The sequence below is a fragment of the Sabethes cyaneus genome, chromosome 1, assembly GCF_943734655.1.
Source record: "Sabethes cyaneus chromosome 1, idSabCyanKW18_F2, whole genome shotgun sequence".
NCBI classification, from domain to species: domain Eukaryota; kingdom Metazoa; phylum Arthropoda; class Insecta; order Diptera; family Culicidae; genus Sabethes; species Sabethes cyaneus.
Window position 1 is genome coordinate 19,196,074 of NC_071353.1, and position 24,745 is coordinate 19,220,818.

The 24,745-nt window shown below is 40.9% G+C and overlaps 2 protein-coding genes across 2 annotated transcripts; both read left to right on the forward strand.

Moving 5' to 3' along the window:
* The first annotated feature begins 597 nt into the window (after nucleotides 1–597).
* On the forward strand, nucleotides 598–1,989 carry LOC128745454 (uncharacterized protein K02A2.6-like). Its single transcript, XM_053842528.1, has one exon. It carries the CDS (start codon nucleotides 598–600, stop codon nucleotides 1,987–1,989), a length of 1,392 nt encoding a protein of 463 aa, XP_053698503.1.
* An 18,773-nt stretch (nucleotides 1,990–20,762) lies between these two features.
* Nucleotides 20,763–21,528, forward strand: LOC128732681 (protein SET-like). Its single transcript, XM_053825981.1, has 2 exons — nucleotides 20,763–20,800; nucleotides 20,835–21,528. The coding sequence occupies exons 1-2, from the start codon at nucleotides 20,763–20,765 to the stop codon at nucleotides 21,526–21,528; spliced, it is 732 nt and encodes a 243-aa protein (XP_053681956.1).
* Nucleotides 21,529–24,745: the final 3,217 nt, after the last annotated feature.

Consider the following 24,745-nt stretch of genomic DNA (forward strand, 5'->3'; position numbering starts at 1 on the left):
TTAACCACAGTTAATTATCCTCTGAGACAGTTACTGAAACAGGAATCCCATTTTGAATGGAGCGCACGTCATCAATCATCTTTTGAGGAGATCAAAATTCTTATTGGATCAGCAGGCAATTTAGGTTTCTATGATCCAAAAGATCGTACATTAGTGGTGACTGACGCTTCAGGAGTAGGATTAGGAGCCGTTTTAATACAGTTTAAAAACTCCCGACCTAGAGTCATAAGCTACGCCTCTAAGAGTCTGTCAGAGATAGAAAAGACATATCCGCCAATCGAGAAAGAGGCTCTGGGTATTGTATGGGCTGTCGAGAGGTTTAGAAATTATCTGCTTGGCATCACATTCGAACTTGAAACAGACCATCGACCTCTAGAAACTCTATTTTCAGCGACATCCAGACCAACTGCGCGAATCGAGAGATGGTTGCTGAGGATTCAATCTTTTAGATTCAAAGTCGTTTACCGGAAAGGATCTGCGAATTTAGCTGATTGCTTATCGAGGCTTGCTGCTCATGTAGAAGATCCACAGTGGGCAGAAGAAACAGATGTATTTATTAGGCGCGTATTGGTAGAATCTTTGTCACTGCTATCGGTAATGGAAAATTGTGGAGACTTCGACTCTGATACTGAAGAAATTATTAGAGCTGTACAGGAATCGACAGCAATAGATATTGCAGAGGTGGTCGTAGCCACAGCTACAGATAAGGAACTGCAGAAACTTATAGAATGCATCGAAACCGATAATTGGAATCATGACGACATCCGTCCATATAAGCCGTTTCGACTGGAGTTTTCATATATCAACAAGTTGATTATGCGCGGCTCAAAACTGGTGATTCCAGCCTCATTGCGTGCTAGGATGTGTGAATTGGCTCATGAAGGACATCCCGGGCAATCAATGATGAAAAGAAGACTTCGTGAACGTTGCTGGTGGCCTGGGATTGACCAGGACGCAGTTAAAACTTGTGAAAAATGTCAGGGTTGTCAATTAGTACAATCATCGGATCCTCCAGAACCAATGATGAGGCGGGCGCTTCCTGAAAAGCCGTGGATTGATATTGCGATAGACTTTTTAGGTCCTATGCCAACTGGAGAATATTTGCTAGTGGTAATCGATTACTACAGCCGTTACATCGAAATCGAAATAATGATTCGAATCACTGCTCAAGAAACGATTAAGCGTCTCAAACGGATTTTCCGAACATGGGGTCCGCCAAGGACAATAACACTCGACAATGCAAAGCAGTTTGTGTCGACTGAATTTAAAGAATATTGTACAACAAATGGTATCCACCTTAATCACACTTCACCGTACTGGCCCCAAGCAAACGGTGAAGTTGAAAGACAAAACCGGTCCCTCCTTAAACGGATGAAGATTGCTCATGCCATTCATGGTGATTGGAAAGCAGAACTCGACCATTTCTTGGAGCTGTACAATAACACGCCGCACACAATAACCGGTAAAGCACCAAGTGAATTACTCCAGGGAAGGAAATTACGCTCTAAGCTACCTCAATGGGAGGATCTTGAAACAGTACCACCAGGCTCCGATTTTAGGGACCAAGATTCGGCAAAGAAGATGTTCCAAAAAGAGAGAGAGGATGCTAAGCGGCGCGCTAAACTAAGCAATATCGCCACTGGTGATACTGTCCTTATGAAAAATCTGCTTCCTTCCAATAAGCTATCTACCAATTTCCTAAACGAGAAATTTACGGTATTAGATAGGAACGGTTCGAACGTTCAAATACAATCAAATGGCTCTGGTAAGATATTCGAGAGGAACATTGCACATCTAAAGAAATGGCGTAAATTATCTGAGACTGAGATCGACAAACAAACAGCTGAATCGAGTGATACTCTAAGCGATCCTCAATCTTCGGAAACAACAGGGATGCCGAGTTCTTCGTCACGCCCTTCAAGTCTAGAAGCGGCCCCCGTCAGACGATCACTACGAACCATTAAGCCGTCCGTCAAATTCAGTCCTTAGGATAAGTATAATTTCCATGTAAGTATTACGTAAAAATCTCGAAATAAATTTATCGATCTCAAATTGGAAAGAAAAGGGGATGTGGTAGTCGGTCCTATCTAATATAAATATGAGACTAGCTCTACTCTGCAACAAGCCAATTGCAGACTCTCACAAACACTATCGCGTATCTCTTCGAATGGTACTAGTCGTATATCATTAGCTGCTCAGTCCGCTCAGTCTTCCCACATCAGCCGTGCTGAATACATAAGTGTTCGCGTACTTAGTGGCAGCGCAACTTAGGCTACCACAGAGATAAAATTGTCTTCATTGAGAGAAAAACGTAAATTTAGTTTTTAAATTGAGTTTTAAAATGTTTGGCAGCACTGGTGCTCAAAAAAATATCTTTTTCGAATTCCTTGGATGATTTCCTTTGAAAATGTGAGTATCTTTCTAAATCTAATATTTCCGGAGATCTTAGCAAAAGAAAAAAAAAAGGTTTTCACAAAATCGGGTATTTTCCTTAAAAATGGAGGCGCTCCCATTAATCGAGAAAACATTCGATCCGTACCAAATTTTGGATTTTTACTTTCTGACCGAAAACGAACAATCTGGCAAAATTTGGTTCAAATCCGTGAAGGTCGATTACACGTTTGAACTTTTTCTCGGTCACTTGGCATGGAATGGCACATACACATTTTATGCTACTATTTTATTTGCTTAGAGGGGGTGCATTCTTCTTCGGCTTGGCTTTTCCGCTAGTCCCCGCCGATGCTTTAATGCCCGGCTTATACTCGTACTTGACGTTTGCCTCGTTGGCGTCGGACGCGATCTTGGATATGAAATCCGTGAACGTTCGTAGAGTCACCTTATTCTTCTTCCGTTTGTAGTGTAACCATTGAAACTTGAGTTAAATGCTTCTAAATGCCCGCAGAGTTGTTCCACTGCATTTCTGAAAGAAATAAATAACCGGTCTTCACTCGAGGAAGCTGAATTCCTATCCCTATCGAAAATGCTTAGCAGCAGTTGCTCAGGTAGGCCGTAGAGTTACCGAAGCTTCGTGATGACCTACGGAACCGATTTCGGAAGGAGGAGTCGTCCACGAACTGACTCGAGCGCCGCACCCTTTAGGCTTTCTTGTAATCATACCAAGTTCTTTACGTAGTAGAGAGCCGCACAATTCATTAGATGCTTGGTAAGCTCCAAAGAATAGAGGCCGCTCTTCGGGCTATTCTGTAAAGGTGGAAAGTTTCCTTGTAATCCCATTCCTTGTGCTTAACTGAACCCTACTCGCCCCGACACGCTGGTACCCCTGTGGTTTAAAAAGGTGAGGAAGAAGAAGACATTTGACGTTATTAGTAGCAAAAAATCAGGAAACGACGTCAAACTTCACAAACAAACCGCGCCGAACAATGGGGTTTGTTTTTGGAGTTTGACGTCACGGTTGATCGTGATTGGTCGATTTGCGATTTCACCCACACAATGATGAAATTTCTTCTTGGCACTAACACTACTTTACCAACATCTTTGGGACTTTGGGCTGGTACCAGTGTTGCGAAGCCCACACTCGTGTGGTCTAATTTTCTCACACACGCGTACCCATTCTAACGAACGCGCCAGCATAAGCATCCCTTTGAAACACCCGCTCTTATTTTTTCATGCACTGCAACGAGTTTTTGCAACTGTGTGTTTACCTAACACCTACAGTCGTCGCTCGTCGTTCGTCGTTGTAGCCCGATCTGCTGATACCGATTACTCACGACGGCTCGTACCCCGCCCGTGAGTAGAATCGAGGGCGAAGATGAAGAAGAAGAAAAAGTAATGCAAAATTTGTATTTCAGTGCGCCACCAGCCTCACGGGCAGCTGATTCCCTACGAATTTTTTGACTCGGGAATAAGCTACGCAGGAAGACGATGTGAGGATGTGCGTGCGCGAGTGTCTGCACACAGCACACAGCACCGGCGGCTGCTTCTTTTACGGCTGCGTGTTGAATACTACAGCAGTCCCCCGAATAACGCGGTTTCGAATGAGGACGTTTCCATTAAGGACGGTCTCGAGTGATTCCATTAACGCGGTCGAACGTCCTTATTGGAGTCTACGTAGCATATGGGAATTGACCCAATTGGTTCCAACATGGAATAACTCGTGATCCTGACCTAATATACGGTTGGTGTCTTCGACAAAGTTGTTCAGTACATCAACGGGTTTTCATTGGATTATAGTATTGCGGAATTGTCTCACAACGTGGCGCTAGCGTATATGTAATATTTTTGTATAGGCTGTATCTCGCGCTGCAGGTTATCTAGAAAGTTGCGGCCTTCGGGAAGGTTGTTCGAATGACTGTCACCTTCAAGATGGCATGGAAAAAAGCGCAGAACTGACTCACTACGTGGCGCTAGTGTATATGTAATTCTCTTATGCAGGCTGTATCTCACGCTGCTGACTAGCTAGCAAGTTGCGGTCTTCGAGAAGGTTATTCATATGACTGCGACCTTCAAGAAGGGATGCAAAATATTGCAAAATTGCCTCACTACGTGGCGCTGGCATATATGTAATCTTCTTAAGCAGGCTGTATCTTGCGCTGCTGATTGTCTGGAAAGATGCGGTCTTCGGGAAGGTTATTCATAAAACTGCCACCTTCAAAATGGTATGAAAAATATTGCAGAATTGCTTCACTACGTGGCGCTAGTGTATATGTAACATTCTTAACCAGGCTGTCTTCCTGCAGGCTATCTAAAAAGTTGCGATCTTCGGGAAGGTTATTCATATGCCTGAGGCCTTCAAGAAGGGATGGAAAATATTACAGAATTGCCTCACTACGTGGCGCTAGCATATATGTAATCTTCTTAAGCAGACTGTATCTCGCGCTGCTGACTATATAGCAAGCTGCGGTCTTCAAGAAGGTTATTCATATGACTGAGACCTTCAAGAAGCGATGGAAAAAAGTGCAGAATTGCCTCACTACGTGGCGCTGGCATATATGTAATCTTCTTAAGCAGGCTGTATCACGCGCTGTTGACTATATAGCAAGCTGCGGTCTTCGGGAAGGTTATTCATGACTGCGACCTTCAAGAAGGGATGGAAAATATTGCAGAATTGCCTCACTATGTGACGCTAGCATATTTGCAATCTTCTTATGGAGGCTGTATCTCGCTCTGCTAACTATATAGCAAGCTGCGGTCTTCGAGAAGGTTATCCATATGACTGAGACCTTCAAGGGATAGAAAAAAGTGCAGAATTGCCTCACTACGTGGCGCTAGCATATATGTAATCTTCTTAAGCAGGCTGTATCACGCGCTGCTGACTATATAGCAAGCTGCGGTCTTCGAGAGGGTTATTCATATGACTGAGACCTTCAAGAAGCGATGGAAAAAAGTGCAGAATTGCCTCACTACGTGGCGCTGGCATATATGTAATCTTCTTAAGCAGGTTGTATCACGCGCTGCTGACTGTATACCAAGTTGCGGTCTTCGAGAAGGTTATTCAAATGACGGTGGGATTTTTCTGGCCATTAAGGAAGTAGGATTTACGGATAGATGGTAGACTAACCCGATGGATTATTTTTGCGAGGACTGTGGGGGATATACGAGTTTCTTCTAAAAAAAAGATGCTGAACATAATAGCAGAAACATAAAGGTCAGCATTGATTTGCAATTGTGGAGCCCCACCTCTGGGCACGTCGGTGAGCAGATGCGTTCCATGTAAAAAAGTTGTAGGGACCTAAACTGCCATTTTCAAAAGATGATTAGATCACGATACTATTTCGTGGTTACCGTTGATCCACTATTATCAAACTGGTTCATCTCTACCAGGATGCTTACCAGGATGAGTCGAAAAATTTTGGTTTGTTAGGTTTCAACAAAAATTTAAGTACTGTACAAAATTTTTGTATTTAATTTTTAATATAAGGCAAAATTAACACTGGTTTTTTTCTTTTTTGTTTAGTTATTGAAGGTCTGATGTTATTATCTTTTTCTTGCCCCCCTCTTCAAAAAAATTTCCAGACCGGGACACGCAAGTAGCACACTTTTGTCACTTCTGGTTGCTGCAACCTATTTATGACTGAAATCAGTCATTAATCGGTTACCACAACTAGTTTATAACAACTGTGCTAGTAGGGCATAAACTTTTTTATGAATTTGTATAAGCTTTATTAAACTTATTATTAGAATGTGAATTGGTTGCATGGTTTTAACAGATATTTTGTATTCACTGCAGCGCAATATAAAGCCTTCACAAGAAGATTACATATACACTAGCGCCACGTAGTGAGACAATTCCGTAATATTTTCCACACCATCTTTAAGGTGGCAGTCATACGAATAACCTTCCCGAAGACCACAACTTTCCAGATAGTCATCATCGCAAGATACAGCCTGTATAAGAATGTTACATATACACTAGCGCCACGTAGTGAGACAATTCTGCAATATTTTCCATACCATCTTTAAGGTGGCAGTCATATGAATAACATTCCCGAAGACCGCAACTTTCCAGACAGTCAACAGCGCAAGATACAGCCTATACAAGCATGTTACATATATGCTAGCGCCACGTAGTGAGACAATTCTGCAATATTTTCCATCCTTCTTAAAGGTCTCAGTCATATGAATAACCTTCTCGAAGACCGCAACTTGCTAGATAGTCAGCAGCGTGAGATACAGCCTGCATAAGAGGATTACATATACACTAGCGCCACGTAGTGAGTCAGTTCTGCGCTTTTTTCCATGCCATCTTGAAGGTGGCAGTCATTTGAGCAACCTTCCCGAAGGTCGCAACTTTCTAGATAGCCTGCAGCGCGAGATACAGCCTATACAAAAATATTACGTATACGCTAGCGCCACGTAGTGAGACAATTCCGCAATACTATAATCCAATGAAAACCCGTTGATGTACTGAACAACTTTGTCGAAGACGCCAACCGTATATTAGGTCAGGATCACGAGTTATTCCATGTTGGAACCAATTAAGTCAATTCCCATATGCTACATAGACTCCATTAACACGGTTTCCATTAACGCGGTCCCTATTAGCGTCCTTATTGGGGGGATTACTGTATTAGCGAATTCATAAATTAACCTGGGTTCGTGCTAACTCCAACCCGAAATTTATGAACGATACGGGCAGTTTGACAGATCGACCCGTAAACCGTAATACTAGACAGTTTTAACCTGCGCTTCAAACTGAATGCTGTCAGTTTAACCGAGATGCAATCTCGGTTAATTTATGAACGCTTTGACAGCACTTCGATTAAAACTGAGTGCTAATCGACCTGAGCCAGGTTAATTTATGAATTCGCTATATGTTTCTCATATTCTTTCGCGTGTTAGTAGGCATGGTTGACTTCTCGCTCGATTCGCAACATTGTCTTGAACAATTCCCTACAAATTGGCCTGCAAACTAATTATGTATACTTGCAGATAGTTGAGATATTCGGATTTTTTAATCAGACTATTTTTAATCTAAAATCAATTATATCTTATTAATTCCAACAGATAAAGCAAAACAGTCTTTAGCAAAAACATTCCTCGTTTATGTGCAAAATACTTCTTATAACATCATGTTGAGCTATCTGTGATTAAAATGTGATTTGATGGGTCGTCCATTCACAAAGTTCTGCTGCTGAAAATGGGTAAAACATACAAATTTGATGTATTGAGAGTAATGATATGAAATTGATTTAACTTTAATATTTTGAAACTAAACAATTGAAAACAAATCTACTTGAATAATTATTGCTTAAATTGTTGTTAATGTAACACCTGACGAATTCTTCAAAAGATGCGTCATTTTACCATCCCTAAAATTGCCGAAGACCACATTGAGCTGAGACATCCCAATTCTGGCCCATCCATAGTGCCTTGATTCTCAACCTGCACACAGTGTTGCGAAGCCCACACTCGTGTAGTCTAATTTTCTCACACATGTGTAATCACATGCAGGCATAAGCAGCTCATTCGGATTCTCGCTCTTAGGGCCCGTACAGAGTAAAAACGACTACGACGCGACGCGATTTCGCGCACATGTTGCTAAATGCACAGTCCTAGTTCGGGTGGAAAATTCACAGTCTTCATGAATAAAGTAACTCTATCTTCTGCTAAAAACATTAACTAGACGCTTACGGAAAACGTTGATTTAGACATTGAAGTCAAACATATCAAACATTTCATTGAAATGATGGCACATAAATCCAATTGGCTCATGAGTTCCAAATAAGAGGTTCCGCGGTTTCAAGTGCAAGAAATTTCGTTGCCGTAACGGTCTGATAGGAGCATATATCTCGAGCAACATTTCGTGAACAATCGACAGCCAGGCGGTAGCAAAAGCGAAACGTCGTTAATTAAAATGGAGAAAAGAAGCGGGCCCAGGTTACTGCCTTACGTGGACTCCCGTCGATTGGAGAAGCAGTTGGAAACAGTAGATCCAACTTTGACACACAAACTTCGATTAGTCAAATAAGATCTAAACTAGCAGGTGCCGTCCGTCGTCGCTCTCGTTCGCTATTGCAGCCCGAGATGCTAACACCGATTATTCGCGGGGATTCGCACTCCCCCCCCCCTCCCGTGAATAGAATCGTGGGCGAAGATGCAGAAGAACTGGACAGAACAGTGCGCTACTAGCCCTCACAGGCAACTGGTTGCTCACTATTTGTTTGACTCGCGAGTGGGTTGTGCAGAAAGACGACATGAGGCTGTGCGTTCACGAGTGTGTAGGTAGCAGAATGTCTGCACACAACAACGGCCGCTGTTTGTCTTACGCTTGCGTGAGTGCCGTAAGCGTTGAATGCGATGCTTCTCATACTCGCTCTCAGAGTGAGAGTAGGCATCGTTGGTTTCTCGCTCGATTTGCAGTATTGCCTGCACATTCGAGGATTGGGGACCTGAATCCTCGTTTCTGCATCTCGCATTTTTTCCAATTTTTCTGGGAGTTTACAGGGGAAGAAAACATCGCACACTCGATATCGAAATATCGATGTTGCAATTTATCAGTGTGGTAGATCTGTAGAATTTATCCTGCAAAAATTGTTAAAATTTAATGTAAAAAACCGACTATGCATTCTCGCTTCAAATAAAATGCTGCAATAACCATTCAAGTGGAGAGAATCTATGGCCACCCTCGCCGCGGTTTGCGCCCGATTCCACGTATCGAACGTGACAGACTTATCACACAAGCAGTTCAAACTTTTTGCCCTCGCCATTTTCACGGCAGCCATCGTCCAATCGGCGGAGCCGAGCAGCTAGCTTTTCCCCCTTCGGTAGTGCAGACTCCGGTGCATATAAAAACGAGGTATTAAGCAATTACAAATTAAGTTTAATTGGAAACTGTTCCAAGTAGACCTTCCCTTGCCTGCTTCCCCCTTCCGTGTGTGTATGTGTGTCTGTCGCACAGTAGAGCACCTCTCGAGCTCGACCGAATGATTGCCTGCGCTCGAGGTTGCCCTGAGGTTTGGGGCCAGCTAATGAGAAATATTTTAATTATAAGGAGATCGTGACATAATTGTTTATCACATTCATGTTCGCTGTAATTCGCTCTCGGTTTCGTGGTGCAGAAACATGCCGGAGTGACCGAGCGGAGGGAGGCGAGAAATCGACGATAGTTATGCTTCAATTTATATTTGCATAAAACTGCGAATTCAATTTACATTTTCGTGGAGCGCAGCGAAAAACGGGCTGCTGGCTGCTGAACGAGTAAGGACGACTAATTGAACGAAATGAACAGACTTGCAAAAGTACGGATTTTATGACTGCAAAATCGCTCTGCATGCCGACGGGACCAACGCCGCCGTAACGAGGGCGAAAGTAACATGCGCGGTCGATCGGAGAGGAAATTAATTAAATACTTGTTTAATTTCGTAATGAAGCTCATTTTTCAGTAATTTATTCCACGCCGTCGTCGCCGCTCGCTGGGGCAGTGGCAAAATTTGAAAATTTATGTTCGATGTTTATAGCGACAGCGGGGGCTACCACATTTCGCTTCGATCAGATCTTAATCGGCCGCTTGCTGGAAGCGGTTAATTAAACTTAACGCGATTTCCTCCAAACTGCTGGAAAAAATACCAACAACTCTGAAATTGTGTTACACTTCTAGAGCTAAATCGAATGATATTTGATATCATACTCTGAAAAGTAAAGTTTGCGGCTTTCAACACCTAGGCACTACTGGTTGTGTGTGGCTGAAAGATCTGAGCTGAAAAATAATGGAACCAACGAGACGGCAATAAAAACACGATCCATTTTCCTGGCGAATAACTGCCAACCGTTGCGTGACAATATTCGAACAACGGGTTTCGTTCGTAATAGTAGCAATGCAATTAGTCGCACGGCACGACCAACGGCGACGGCCAGCGTTCATTGAGTTGTCTTTCGCCACATTCAAGGCACCCACCGCCCGGTAAACAATCGCCTCCTTCAGCGGTCCCAAACGGGAGACAACCACATAATTCACACTAATTATCACTAAACACTACTTTCCCACGGTGCGAAGGAAAATGTCGGTACTTTCTAGCCGGGGTTCGGTGCCAGGCCAGCAGCTAGCAGCTAGCTAGCTCTCGACTGGCCACTGTTCGTGTTAATCTCAAATTCAGCACCCATCAGACCATCGAGCGTGGACAACGATGACGACCCGGAAAAGTCTTCCTGCGTGGCGACTGGCGAGCAGAAACACGCAATTAATGAAATGTGGGATTGTGATTCCCACTCGAATGGCCACTTCTTCACCACGCACTCATCTTTAATTCATGTGCATTCCGTAATTTGTTATGGCAATCCGGCAGGCGCTGCTCGTCCGGGGAGGGTTCCAAAGGAAAGTGTCCTCGGCCTCCTACGTACGTACATGCTCCATTCGAACCGGCGAGACATTGGCGAGTAAGAAGGGACGAACACCACAGACTATCAGAGACGAACCGCTACGTAACACGCTAATCAGCAACGCATCAAGGGGGCCAACCGTTGATTAGCGCAAACACAAACGCGCGCATTACGATATGGTTAATCGGTTTCAGGCTGTATGCCCCTACTGGTGATCCTCGATCGAGGATACCGGATCGGTGGGGAGCGAATGTCGCTGCGGTTCGGAGTGGACTAATGAATTTATACATTTAGAACAGGTATCGGAGGTGCGTGACGGTTGATGAGTTGGGAGGAATTGCTGTGGCTATGGGAGATGATGGGTATTTTTAACGAACTGATTATTGCAGAGTGATTGTAGAATTAAAATTTTTACTTTCATCAGGATTGAAATCAAACAATAGCAACAATAGTATCAACTTTCGTAGATGAATGGTTTGGACTTTCACATCCAATTTTCAATGTTCATAAATACGTTTACTCTTGCAATAAAAACCTTCACTGAAAACCAAATTTCTAATGTTTTTAGAAAGACTATGCGTAAAACTATGTTCGTAACTGATAAACTACATTTTGTTGCATTTGTTACAAACCCAAAACTAGTGATCGACGTCGGACCGGGTAAAGTCCGGAAAGTCCGGTTCGATACCTGGTCCGAAGTCCGATCGGAACGAAATTTTGGAGTCCGATTTTTTACCGGAACGAAGCGTTCCGGAACCGGACCGGACCGAGTATTCCGTTGAAAGTCCGGACCACTTTTGACGGCAAAATTGGCTACGGTGGAACCGATGACTAAAACTAGCTTTAAAGGATTAAAGCTAATTTCTTTTAACACTGAAATCATTGTGGAGGAGAGGCAATTATTTCGCTCAATATTCCGCATTTTTTAAGGCTCCCAAACAACTCCAGCCAATCGATTTAGTTTTGGAATATTAGCAAATATCTGAGTGTCTATCTCACTTGAAACCAGACACTTCTTAGCATTGGCTGAAGCGTTTTACTCGCTCATAATTTGATTTCAAAGAGCTCACCTTAAAAGTTATGTAATTATAGGACTGAATTTTCTCGGCAATGGCTTAGGTAACCGATTTTCAAGCTTATTGTCCCAACTGGAAGATACCTACTGTAGGCTCATTGGATTAGATTTTTCAAAACTATCCTATCTCAGAATTTCATGAAATTTTGCTTACGAGCATAGGATATGAAGTTAATAATAATTTTTCAGACATCGCATTTTTTAAAAGTTTATAACTTTTAAACCAAGCATAGTAGGACAAATTTTTATATGAAAACTAGCTGACCCGACAAACTTCGTATTGTCACAAATTAACCTGTGTTCAACCTTAGATGATTCATTTTGGCAGTTACGCAACTATGAAAGCATCCCAGGTAACTAACAAGCATCACCAATGGTATTCAAATGTAGGCCAATAAGCATTTAAGTCGCCTTAAATGCTACTTAAATCAAATATACTATATTAACAATATAGTTCACTCCCCTATAATCCTGAAGACACGACTACTAGCGCCATTGCGGTATAAAAGGTTACCAAAGTACACCGTAAATTCAACACGTCTATCGGAAACAACTCAACTTTCAGTATAGAGTTTAGCCATTTCTAGATAGAATTAACAAAAGGGCGAATGTCGCAAATGTAAGCCAAACGGATGAGTTATTTTCTGCTGGACCAGTATAAGAAAATCAGCTCTCGTTTGTTCACGTTTGTTTGTTCACGTTTACCACATTCTCTGGTTTGCTGGTTCTATCTTCAATTCAATTCAATTCTCCATCATCCCTTTTACACTCATGGAATTGCGCATATGAAGATAAAATCAACAAAAGGGCGAGTGCCGCAAGCGTAAAAAACCATTTGAGTTGATTTTGCCTAGGATTTTGCTAGGCTCGTCCAGCAAAAAATAACTCACGCGTTTTGTTTACACCTGCGGCATTCGCCCTTTTGTTAACTCTATTGAGATACACTCGCAAATGAAGAATTATTCTCAAAAATCTTTCTGTTCCTCACACCCTTTAATGATTTCCTGACCTTGCTTGTTTGGAAGACTAAACATTTACTGGTGGCAGCACCTTATTTTCGTAGCCGATTCGTATTTAGTGAAAACTTACTAGACGGTTTAAAATAAAATCGTTGCTACAATTTAAACGTTTGGTTGGATCGCTAAAACCAAGACTTTTGTCCATTTTTCGTATAATAAACTAATCCGGATAGTTTTATTATTGTTCAAGTGCTAAATTTGTAAAATGGGTCGCATATACTGTGCAGTTTCTGGATGTTCCAGTTTAAAAAAAGGTCCCTCCAGAGTTTCCTTTTTTCGAATTAATTCTATCAAAAAGTAAAAATATTTCTGGAATATTTCGATTTCCAGTTATGTTCCTATTTCATTATATCTTTAGGCAAACGGATACGTGGGCAAAGTTTTGTCGCAAACCGTCAATCAGCAAAAGTAGTCTGATTTGTTCCCTACATTTTCATGAATCCGATTTTTTCAATCCTGATAACAAACGCCAAGGGTTAATACAACAGAGCATGAATGAAAAATTATGACAATTATAAATTAATTGTTTTTAGTTTATTCCTGCACGCTACTGAAATGTCAAAAATGTTGTTCAAATAATACGAACACGTCCGACATTATGGTTCGTAAAAAGCTGGATAGTTTCTACTATTCACAATTAATTTTTATATCTAATGTTACAATCTAGAAGAATGACGTCCTAGGGTTAGAGATAGCATATCCAATCTACCGCACCTTTTACTTATGCATTGGTTGCACGCTTAAAAAATGTTGTTACAAAAAGCTTTTAGTCACCTTTTTGTCTGCAAGAGGGTGTTACTTTTGCGTCTTTTCGGATATCTATGAGATTTTGCGAAGTGAACTATATTGTTAATATAGTATATTTGCTTAAATGCTATTTTGGCAAAATATACAATTACTTTACTGATAACCTTCTTATAGTGCTGACAATGCTAATTTACAGCTAATTACCGACACGAAGAATTTGAATACAATTTCGGATGCCAATTTACAACACCTATGCAGTCAAAAAGCTAATATACAACAACGTGCAGTATAAAATGCCAGATATGCTGATTTACTGCTTATGTTAATGCTTAGTAGTTACCTGGGATGGGTAGTTTAATATACAAATTTGCCATTTTTCCTCACAGCAAAGTAGAAAACAACTCCCCTGTCCCCTCATTGCATAGCCAGAAAGCGGATAGTAATATTCGCCATGATTGTACAACATTTCGCCGAATATCATTTTGCGAAAAACCTTAAGCGGAATGTACCATTTCACGGAAAACTTTTTTGTGGTAAGTACCATTTCGCGATCCTCTCCTTACTCGCTGTCGCTCGTTCCAGGAAACCCAAGTATACCTAGGAAAACAAATAAACCTAGACAGTAGCGATTTCTGCGGGGAGTTGCCACCCCCCAGTGGGCGGCTCTTCCGACGGTGGGTCGCTGGCAACACTGGCGGCCGTCTCGTCCTGAATGATCTAGAGTTACTATAGATAGTTTTTGTGGTCTTGTTATTGATTAATGTTTTATGGAAGAGTCTCGAATTTCTCGAGTTCGATTAGTTTTTGAGTTTCGCAAAAATTTCTGTTTTATTTGTATGAGAGTCCATATCCCCCTATCACAGGGGTGATCATAAAATAAATTCAAGATTCCAAAATCTCCCACCTGCCAAATTAGGTTCCATTTACTTGATTAGTTCTCGAGATAAGAGGAAATTTGCATTTCATTTGTATGGAAGCCCACCCTCTTAAAGGGAAGAGGAGTCATAATTCCCCTTCTAAAGAGGGGAGGGGTCTCAATTTATCAAATTTTGTCGTCTAACTTACTCACTTCCATCTGTGTTTTCACATCACCTATCCTCTTCTAGAGAAGTAGCTGCTTTCAAGACAAGAGACTTTGAAATGTTTTTCGACATTCTGAAATGACTTACACTTTCACGATCAAGTGATTTTACCCCGCTTTTCACCAGTAGTAAATTTCGTACCTGACGAAGTGATCTCAATTTCTGTTCGAGCTACATATTCGTTTTCCAGCCACCGATGTTAGCAAAAGTTTAACTCTAAAATAAAGTTTAATGGAAAAGTTTCGCATTTGCTCCATGTGCTAACCATCCTGCAAGACTTGTCAAAAACAACTCTCGTATATTTTCCCCATACAGCGGATCTTAACCCAAGCTACCGAAATGGAAAAAGTTCCCCACCTACTCTATTTCCCTAGGCGGGTTCTCCAATCGGTTTCTCCTATTCTGCTGACCGGATAATTACACTCCGTGCATGAGTTCTTTATTTGTTCTTTTTTTCGCGCAAGTTTACTCGTAAGCTCGCGCATGCCCAAGCGGAGGGTGAAAAATTGATAAGCATAATTGATTTGGCGGAGAGTGTCGCTCGCATTCGCATCTTCTCGCAGCACCGAACTTTTTAGCGCCCATTGCGGCTAACTCTAGAACTCACCGTGATGCTTTTTCTGTAAGACACGCCGAAATGTTAATGTTTGATTTTCGTTCTCCGAGCCATACGTCATGCGGAAAAAGCTGTTTACTTGAGCTTGTGTTTAATTATAATTTCGCTGCGTACCTTGGACAAACTGGGCCGCGCATTCTACGAAATATTTTCCTTAAAGAATACCACCGTTGGTACTCTCTGACCAACGCGGTTTATTTTACTTTACACGGATTAATCGGCTTTTATTCCTCCGGGTCCAAGCCAGATCCTAAAATTCGTAACGTGGATGGTAGGATCGCTACAGCCGTATTTCGGTTGCAACTTGTAAGCTTCATCAGCCAGTTTAAGGACTGCTGTGAGATGTAGTTCTCCTACATTTTTCTCGATTATTCGTGAATTTACTAAGACATTCGATTTATAATTATTCTATAAAACGTTATTTCACAGAGACGTCTTTGATGAGGTTTTGGGCGCTGTTCTGCGAAGAGAGTTACGTAAAAAGCCCAATTTTGCTGAGCTGCCACTCGCATTTACTTCGATGTTCTGCGAATCGAGTCCCATGCCTCAAAAGGTCTGTCCTCAAACTCATTCGCCTTGACTAACGCCGAACGAAACGCGAGTGGCATATTTAAATTTGCCATATCTTTGCAATCTTTGCAAATCACGGAACTAATTATCGATGATCCAATATATCGCTTGTGAGTCGTACTTCTTTATCAATTTCGAAGTGTGCTTCGCTACTCCATGAATCAAACATTGTGGTTGTTTGAAAAATTCCCTGATTTTGTTCAAAATTCCCTGATTATCCCAGTTTTTTTCAGGTCATTGCGAATTCCTTGATTATTCCAGGTCTTCCAAGTTTTTCCATGTAGTTGCCACCCTGACACTTTATAAGTTACAAATTAAAGGTTCCACACATTCAAAACTTTGATATTTACCTACTTTTCTTAATTTTGCATCCGGACAGTTTCGGACTTTCGGACCGGAACCGGAACACAGCCAAATCGGACGCACAAGCTCTATGAGAAGCCCCCTCCAAAATAATACACGCCGAAGTTGCGCCGAATGCGTGTTGGGCCGAGGAGGAAAACCTGGCTACAAACGAGCGCGATATGGTCGACGGGGGGAAGCAGTTCTTCGAGGGCCGTCTTAATGGCGAATGTAACAAAATGAGACAGATCCGGAGTTAACCCGAAGGAGAGCCTAAGAACGATAACAGCGTCCTGGTTCCCGATCTCAACAGAACGGTAAGGAATCACTGGCAACGGCACTTCACTGGATAATTTAAAGGATTTAACAGCAAAAGAAACTACCGGAGGAGTTGATAGTAGTGTCCCATCTACAAAAGAGCGATCAACTCGATTGCTGTCATTACCGCGGTATTTCGTTGGTCAACGCCGCCTATAAGGTGCTCTCCCCGATCTCGTGTTATACGTCATTCTTCCCTAATAGTACGAAATTTCGTAGGGCAGTATCAGGCGGACTTTATGAAGAGCCGTGCTACAACGGATCAAATTTTTGCCAACGCGTCATATTTTCGTGGACTTCAGGGCAGCATACAATACAGTCGAGTGCGAACAGCCATGGCGGATAATGTACGAGAATAGTTTTTCCGCCAAACTGACGCGGCTGATCAAAGTTACCCTGGAGTGTGTGCTGTGATACGTTCCTGTTTCAGGGGCACGCTAGAATCCATTCGAATCGCGCAAAGGGTTGCGACAACGGAATGGACTGTCCGGTATGTTATTTAACATCGCTATCGAACACGTGATCCGGCCGGTGAGCGGGCATCGAAACGTCAGGAACGATCTTCGTCAAAAGTTGTCAATTCCTAGCCTTCGCAGATAACCTTAACAACATCCTACTTGAAACCTTGGGACGGCGAATATTTTGGACTTGAAAAACAGAGTAATCGAAGGATAGTGAATCCATTATAACTTATCACAAAAATACAGGTCGATTAGGCGACATCCATTTAGTACGTCACGCAAATTTTGACCAAAATCAACCCCCCTCCCCCCCTTGTCACATTTCGTCACACATTCGGTGACCCCCCCCTGAAAAAGTACGTCACGTCACGGCAACCCCCGCCCCCCCCCTTCACAACAAAAAAAAATTAGATATGCATTTCAACCTTTTTATTTAAAGCTATCAAATGAATTCTAGCAAATAAAAAAAGGAAAATTTTCGAGCTAATAAGTCATCGATTCACGGATTTTGAAGATGATCAGAAGTCGCTGATGTGACGTCGATTAATGTTTCGCGCATATCCACGTCCTTTACATCCATCCACTCAAATTCGTCTGATCTAGTTGAAAGAATCAGAACTTCCTGCTGACGTCTTGCAGCAACACGCCTTGGAAGAACTTTTCTGACGGATTTTGTCATTTTGTGTATTCATTCAATCGTGCAATCATTCAACACTATCTGAGATTCGAAATTTAGTCCGCAAGTGGCATAAACTCTATTCTTCAGAGAGCTTTTGAGTGAGGGGCAGTATAGATTATACCGAAAACCCTTAAAAGCAGCCGTGGAACTTCGGAATGAGTTTATGTTAATCGATTGAGTTCAGCACGAATATCAAGGGAAAACATTGCCATGGGTCTCTGTGCTACCAGACTACTGTGCTACCCGTAGCCCCTCAGGAGTTTGTGCGACTGCTATTTGCGGTTGCAAAAATCTTTTGGACGGTACTCAAGCAGCTCTTCAGCGGTGTACTGCATATTCTGTAAAGCCGTAATGGAGAGTTCATACTACATAGAAGAATAAATGAGTCCTGATCACACATATATGTTGAAAAAAAGTTTTCATTCAAAAAATTTAACTATTTGTTTTAAAACCCATCAGAACGTTAATTTTATAGAAGCCTTCAATAGTAGTATCTTAAAATGAAGGCTAAATTATAATTTTCCGAATAAATTTTCCATTTGATTTTATTTCATGTGACATCACATAACTTCATACCCCCCCTCCCCCCTATGTCACAAATCGTCACGATTAGGTCTACCCCCCCCTCCCCCTATAAGCGTGACGTACTTTATGGATGCCCCCTTAGATTGAAAACTCCAGATTTTCGGGTGCATTCGGATTTAAAATCAGCGTTGATATAAGACTTGGAATAAGACTTCACATAGGACTAATTTCAGCTTAAAGCTTGCTTCATACTGACCTGAAAATTGAATTTGAAATCTATACCTATAAAAAAGGATTTCTGCCTGTCTGTCTGTCTGTCTGTCCCTATGTTCCTTATAGAATCGAAAACTACTGAACCGATCGGCCTGAAAATTGGCATGTAGATGTTTTTGGGGCTACGGAAGGTTCTCTCGATGGCAAAATCCCCTCCCCCCACTAAGAGGGGGGGCTCCCATACAAATCTATGCCTAAAAATGGATTTCTGTCTGCTTTATGTTCCTTATAGAATCGAAAACCATTAAACCGATCGGAGTAAAAATTTGGCATGTGGGGGGTTTTGGAGGCAGGAATTTTTTTAATGATGGTTTGAGACTCCTCACTCCTGTGGTAGGGGAATAAGGACTATCATACAAATAAAACAGAAATTTTTGCATAACTCTAAAACTAATCGAACTCGAGAAATTTTAGACTTTTTTATAAAGCATTTATCAATAACAAGACCACCAAAAACTATCAATAGTAACATTAGTTAATTCAGCGCGAGACGGCCACAGGCCGCGAGTGCTGCCGGCGACTTGCCGTCGGATTCGCCGGCCACTGCGGGGAGACAGCCCCCCGTAGAGATCACCTCTATCTAGGTTTATTTATTTTCCTAGATCTACTGACCTCTATTACTTTCCTTCAGTTGGGTCACTCCTGCGAAATGGTACTTTCTACGAAAAGATTTTCCGTGAAATGGTACATCCCGCGTAAGGTTTTTCGTGAAATGGTATTCTGCGAAACTCTATATTCCGCGTTACGGTAACCGGGAATTGGTGTTCCGCAAAATGGTATTCGGCGAAATGGTTTGTAATGATAGCGAATATTTAAATGCTATCCGCTTTATTTTATCAGGCTAAGCAAGGGGGGAGTTGTTTTCTACTCTACTGTGAGGAAAATTTGTATATTAAAACACCCATGAACTCCCCAGAAACTTGCAAAACTCAAGATTGTGAGAAAGGTCATCCATGATTAACGATTTATGTACAACACAGTTTGATTTGTAGCAATACGAAGTTTGTCGGGTCAGCTAGTTGCTTATAAAATTGGACTAAATTAAGAGTAATTTAAACGAAAGCTTTTGCTCGGAATAAAACAGGAAATAAAGTTTAAAACGGAATTTGAAGTTTTTATTTGAAATTGGTCTTGGAATTTAATGTGAAATTAAAATTGAATTAGACTTGTAATTAGACTTAAAATTCAAGTTGAAATTTGACTTAAAATTGAACCTAAAATTAAAATGGATTTAGGCTTACATGCAATACATTCATTAGGCGGACATGCAATTGAGTTAGGCATTGAATTGGGCTTGAATTTGGACTAATTTCAACTTCAGTATTACTTCAAACCGGACATGGACACGAAATTAGACATAATGATCCACTTGAAATCATAATTGACATTTTTCATCTTATTCTAACATTCTCACCCATGGTTCAACTCTTTTCTATTTCGTTTTATTTCTCTTTTTGTTTTTAGTACTCTACTCTAGTAGTTTCTCCATTTAAAAAGCAAACATATTGCAGCTTCGACTGTTTACCATATCCTAAGATGCCCAACAACTATTCACCTTGCTTGCGTGGAAGACCAGCCAAAACTATGGACGCAGAAGGACATCGTTCTCATTCTCGTTTCTTCAACAACAAGCCCTCTGGTATGGCTATCAAGATGCACCAGAGATATGTTTGAAGAAAATTTTGATCCTGTTTCTACAAAAACATTATGCAGATGGACAGATAAAGCTTCCTCGCATTACGCCAAAAAAACACTATCGTTCCAAAATACCCATTCGATCCCATTTTTTCCCAAAACCCTCGACCCGAAAAATCTGTCTCAGTGCGCCCAATCGAAGATTTCTTCGGGAAAATTGACTCGGTTTAGGCCAAATTATTTATAAAGTTTTTGTCAGTTATTGACTCTACCTATGCGTTCAATTTTACCTAATTTTACCTAAACCCTGGTTCTCGGTAATTTTTTTTTTTATATCTCGTTTATTTGATTTGGTCTTCTCGGTAATTTGATTTTACCCATATATTTATTTACCTACTCGCACAAAACTGACTATTTAAGGAACAGCACTTACAGCAGATAGTTAATTCCACATCTCTGTTTGCGACGTTGCGAGTGCTTCATCCCGACAAACACTTTGTAGAACGAGGTTGCGTTTAACCCGCATTTTCTTTGTCGTCGAGCATTGTTCAGATTGTCTCGGATCAACTTGCGCTAGTTCCGACTCCGGGCTTATTTCCACTTTAATCCGCCAGTAAGTACAAGTGATCCACGGTATATTAAAAATGGCCTCGATTGCCAAAAGGATGAAAAAATCGGATGACACGGATCGGATTCATCGGATCGGATTCACTCATCGGATTAGAGGACGAATCGGAAGCGTTGGAAGCATTAGACAGCTGTCAAAATGAAATCAATGCGCTAAATGAAAAGTCAATCGAGGAAGGTTCCAAAGTCGCGCAAAAGTATTATACGTTGTTAAAGCCGTTCTTTCAAAAGCGGAATGAAATCAGCAAACGCATTCCCAGTTTCTGGGCTACGGCCATAGTAAACCATCCGCAAATATCCGGCATCCTCGAGGAGGGGGACGAGGGATGCCTACAGTTCCTGGAGAAACTGGAGGCTGAAGACATTAAGAATGGTTATCGTATTCATTTTTACTTCGACGCGAATCCTTATTTCGAGAACAAGATCTTGACGAAGGAACTCAAACTGGAAACCCTAATCTCGACCAGTACAGCAATCAAGTGGAAACCGGACCGTGGTCTGACTAAGATGTTGCCGAAAAAGGCTTTGGCAAATCGACGAAAACGCAGTCTGGAATACCGAACCTTCTTAGATTGGTTCACGGATAACAATGATCCGATCAGTGACGATATTGCAGAGTCGATTAGAAACAATGTGTGGGCACATCCACTACAGTACTATTTGATGCCGGCCGTCGAGATCGAACCGGAAGCCGAAGAGGATGGCAGCGAGGAACAGTTTGACGATGAAGCCGGCGAAGAGGAAGAGGAAGACGAACTCGACGAGGAGGAAGAGGAAGCCTAAGCTTTCGGTGTCCGGGGTAGATGATGTAGTTGAACTATCGTATAATAAAATACACTTAATATAAGATAAAAAAATGAGTGTTAATTTCGACAATTTTGTATCAAAATTATGAAAATTGATTCATTCGTTCAAAACATAAGATTTAAAAAACGTTTGGCAAAACGACGATTTTTGAATCCACCCTAACTCAGAAAGACCTCAAACACCGAACAATGAAATATTGGTCAAAACTTTTCTGAAAATGTATATATATGCTGTATCTTAAAACTACTTATTTGATCAAAATTTGAGCAAATTTGGGAAATAATTTCCAGAAAATGAAAAAAATTCGCAAAATCATGATTCGAAACAAAGTGAATTTTTTAATCGAGCAAAAAAAACATGGATTTTAAAAAATTTTATTCAAGGTTTAAACGTGAAAACCGAATCTATTCTTGCTTATAATATATACGTTACGTTCTATGCAAAAATATACGAAAAAAGACAAAAACGAAGGAAAATTTTTTTGGACGATTTTCGGAAATTCCATTGTTCAAATTTCCATTTCTGTTTCGTGCTAGAAGCGTTAATTCAACTCGGAGACTAATTTTTCGAGTTTGTCAGGGTAGTTTGTAGAGCCCACAGACAATTGATTTTATAAAAAGAAATTTGACTCATATCCTACAAATTATTTTTTTGCGGGTATGAAATGGGGAAGGCAAATGAGCGTCCAATATAGCTCTAGCCATCCCAAGCCCCTACCTAGCGCCTCCACGTGGCCATACCTGGTAATGCTCTATTGAGTAGCCAAGCTAGGAGGTGCGTTGCTGGGTGGTTCCCGGCAGCCTGGTCTCAAAACCGCGGTTTTGGGCAGACGGCGGAGCCACACGGCCTAGCTAATAGGTAAGCCTAATAAGTTATTTTAATTATTTTTTTCGTTTTAGCTTATGAAGCATCTCCTGCTATATAGTAAAAACTGGCCAAAACGAGTTTTAATACTGCACATGGATACCAGAATGAAAAATTAAATTAACTTTTAAAAATTAAAATTAAATAAGAAGCATTTATGGAACCCAAAGGACGCTACTCTATTCCATACGAAGGACTGCTGGTGAGATTGTTCTATTTTTATCATTTATACCACATTTCATCTTAATATCATATCATATATTAACAGTATTATTATTGATATCATAAATGTGGAAGGCTGGATGACGGAGTGGATTGCCAACCTGAATCCTTAAGGTCTGAAGCAAATATGGCACTTCTCAATTCAAAACAAACAAATCATCACGTGGGTTAAAGTTGGTATAGCGAAATTGATTATTACATGGAAGGATCCTAATGCTGGAAGGCGACTCTTATAACCCCGGAATGCGCACAAGTGCCTCTGCTTGTGGGTCCGCCCAATCCCTTTTGGCCCTTCTGTAACAGCATTAGTGTGAAATTCATTTGATAATCAAATTTGGATCTACTGTAATTCTACCCACATACATTGGCAAGTCCTTGAAATGATGGTGGCTTTCCCCTACTACTATATCCTACAAATTATTTTTTTGCCCCCCGATTTTTCAAGTCAATTTCCAAGGAGGGGGGGGGGGGTGACAAAAACATTAAATATGATTTGCAATGGCCTAACTGGAAAAAACAATTTTTATTAGTTAATATTCGAAGACACTAACTTGAGCTATTAAACGTAAAATAAACGTCTCTCAAACATGCAAGCACAGAAAACTGACATTTATTTTACATTTAAGCATTTACTTACAATATTTACAAACAAATAACAATATAAATTACTGTAATTATGCCACTGCAAATCATTTTCAAAGCTTTTGTCACCCCCCCCCCCCCTTGAATTTGGGAAATTGGCTTGAAAAATCGGGGGGGGCAAAAAATTTATTTGTAGGATATGAGTTAAATTTTTTTTATAAAATTAGTGTTTAGATTTATCGAAAAATGAGATTTATCGCTTCTAGCACAAAATAGAAATGGAAGTTCAAACAGTGGAATTTCCGAAACTCGGCCAAAAAATTCTTCTTTCGTTTTTGTCTTCTTGTTCGTAGATTCTTGCATGCAAAATAAGGCTTATACAAATTTGAAAAAAAGTTAATGTCCCCCCCCCCCCTCCCAACCCCTTCAAAAATTTTTAAAATGTGAAGGGGCAAAAAAATAAAGTGTAATATTATAATGTTGCATTCGTTAGTGATAAGCAGATTTTTTACAGTTCAACGAGTTTACATCTCTAAATTACCCAATTTGCCCAAGTTAAAGTAATAATTCCGTTAGTCTCAAACAATTTTACCTCACCAACTAAGCTTTCTGATTCCTGCTGCAGGCCACAGGCGATGACTATTCTGCTTAACCTTTAAGTTTCCGACTTCAAAAACTAGGGTGCTAGCGATCAGATTTTTAAATTTTGTTATATTTTAATTCAACTTGTTTTAAAAGAACCGAATTAGATTGTGGCAGCAATCAATTAATCTCTATATAAGTAAGTAAGTGATACCGCTTTTGACGAAGATATTCCGACAGAGGGATTAATTTTTCCCTTCATAGGTACTAGATAAGTTAAAACAACACAAACACAACAAGACAAATTAAAAACGACAAACGAGTCCGGAATATCAGCTGCCGGTGCTTTCGGGGCTCCAAATTGATCGTTTTATGCCGTAGTGTCCAAGTATCTACCCTATTTTTGGATGTTAGGGTCGTAAAACTTAAAGATATTTTTTTTATTATGTATTGGATGCATGCAGAAAGCATGTGACAGAATTGTTCAAAACATGAAACTTTCTGACTATTGGCATATTATGATTATCATTGGGATCAATGGTAGCCCCGAGCATAACACCATAACCATCCCTGCCAAAAGGAATTGAAGATCCCAAAGATTTCGGAGATTTTCCAATTGTCAAAGAGTTGTTATCGAAGCGGTTTGCATCCTTATTATACAAAGATAAACACGTTGCTGTTGGAGAACCAGGCTGAGGAATGGCTGAGGACATGCATATGACTAAAAAGTTGATCAAGAAATACGCAGTTTCAAACGTTTCAATTTCAGAGATTTTTACCTTTGTTATACTATATAACAAAGGTTTAGAAGCTGGTGGAAAAACACGAAATCGAACCGAGGCCCGGCGGGCCGAGTCACATATACCAATCGATAGAGTTCGACGAATGTCTGTGTGTATGTATGTATGTATGTGTGTGTGCGCTTCATTTTCTATCGCCTGTT

Bases quoted from the DNA above. Each gene is read 5' to 3' on its own strand.
- LOC128745454 (XM_053842528.1), top strand. From the start codon at position 598: ATGGAAAATTGTGGAGACTTCGACTCTGATACTGAAGAAATTATTAGA.
- LOC128732681 (XM_053825981.1), top strand. From the start codon at position 20,763: ATGGCCTCGATTGCCAAAAGGATGAAAAAATCGGATGA. The intron at 20,801-20,834 runs CACGGATCGGAT...GGATTCACTCAT, and splicing joins AGGATGAAAAAATCGGATGA to CGGATTAGAGGACGAATCGG.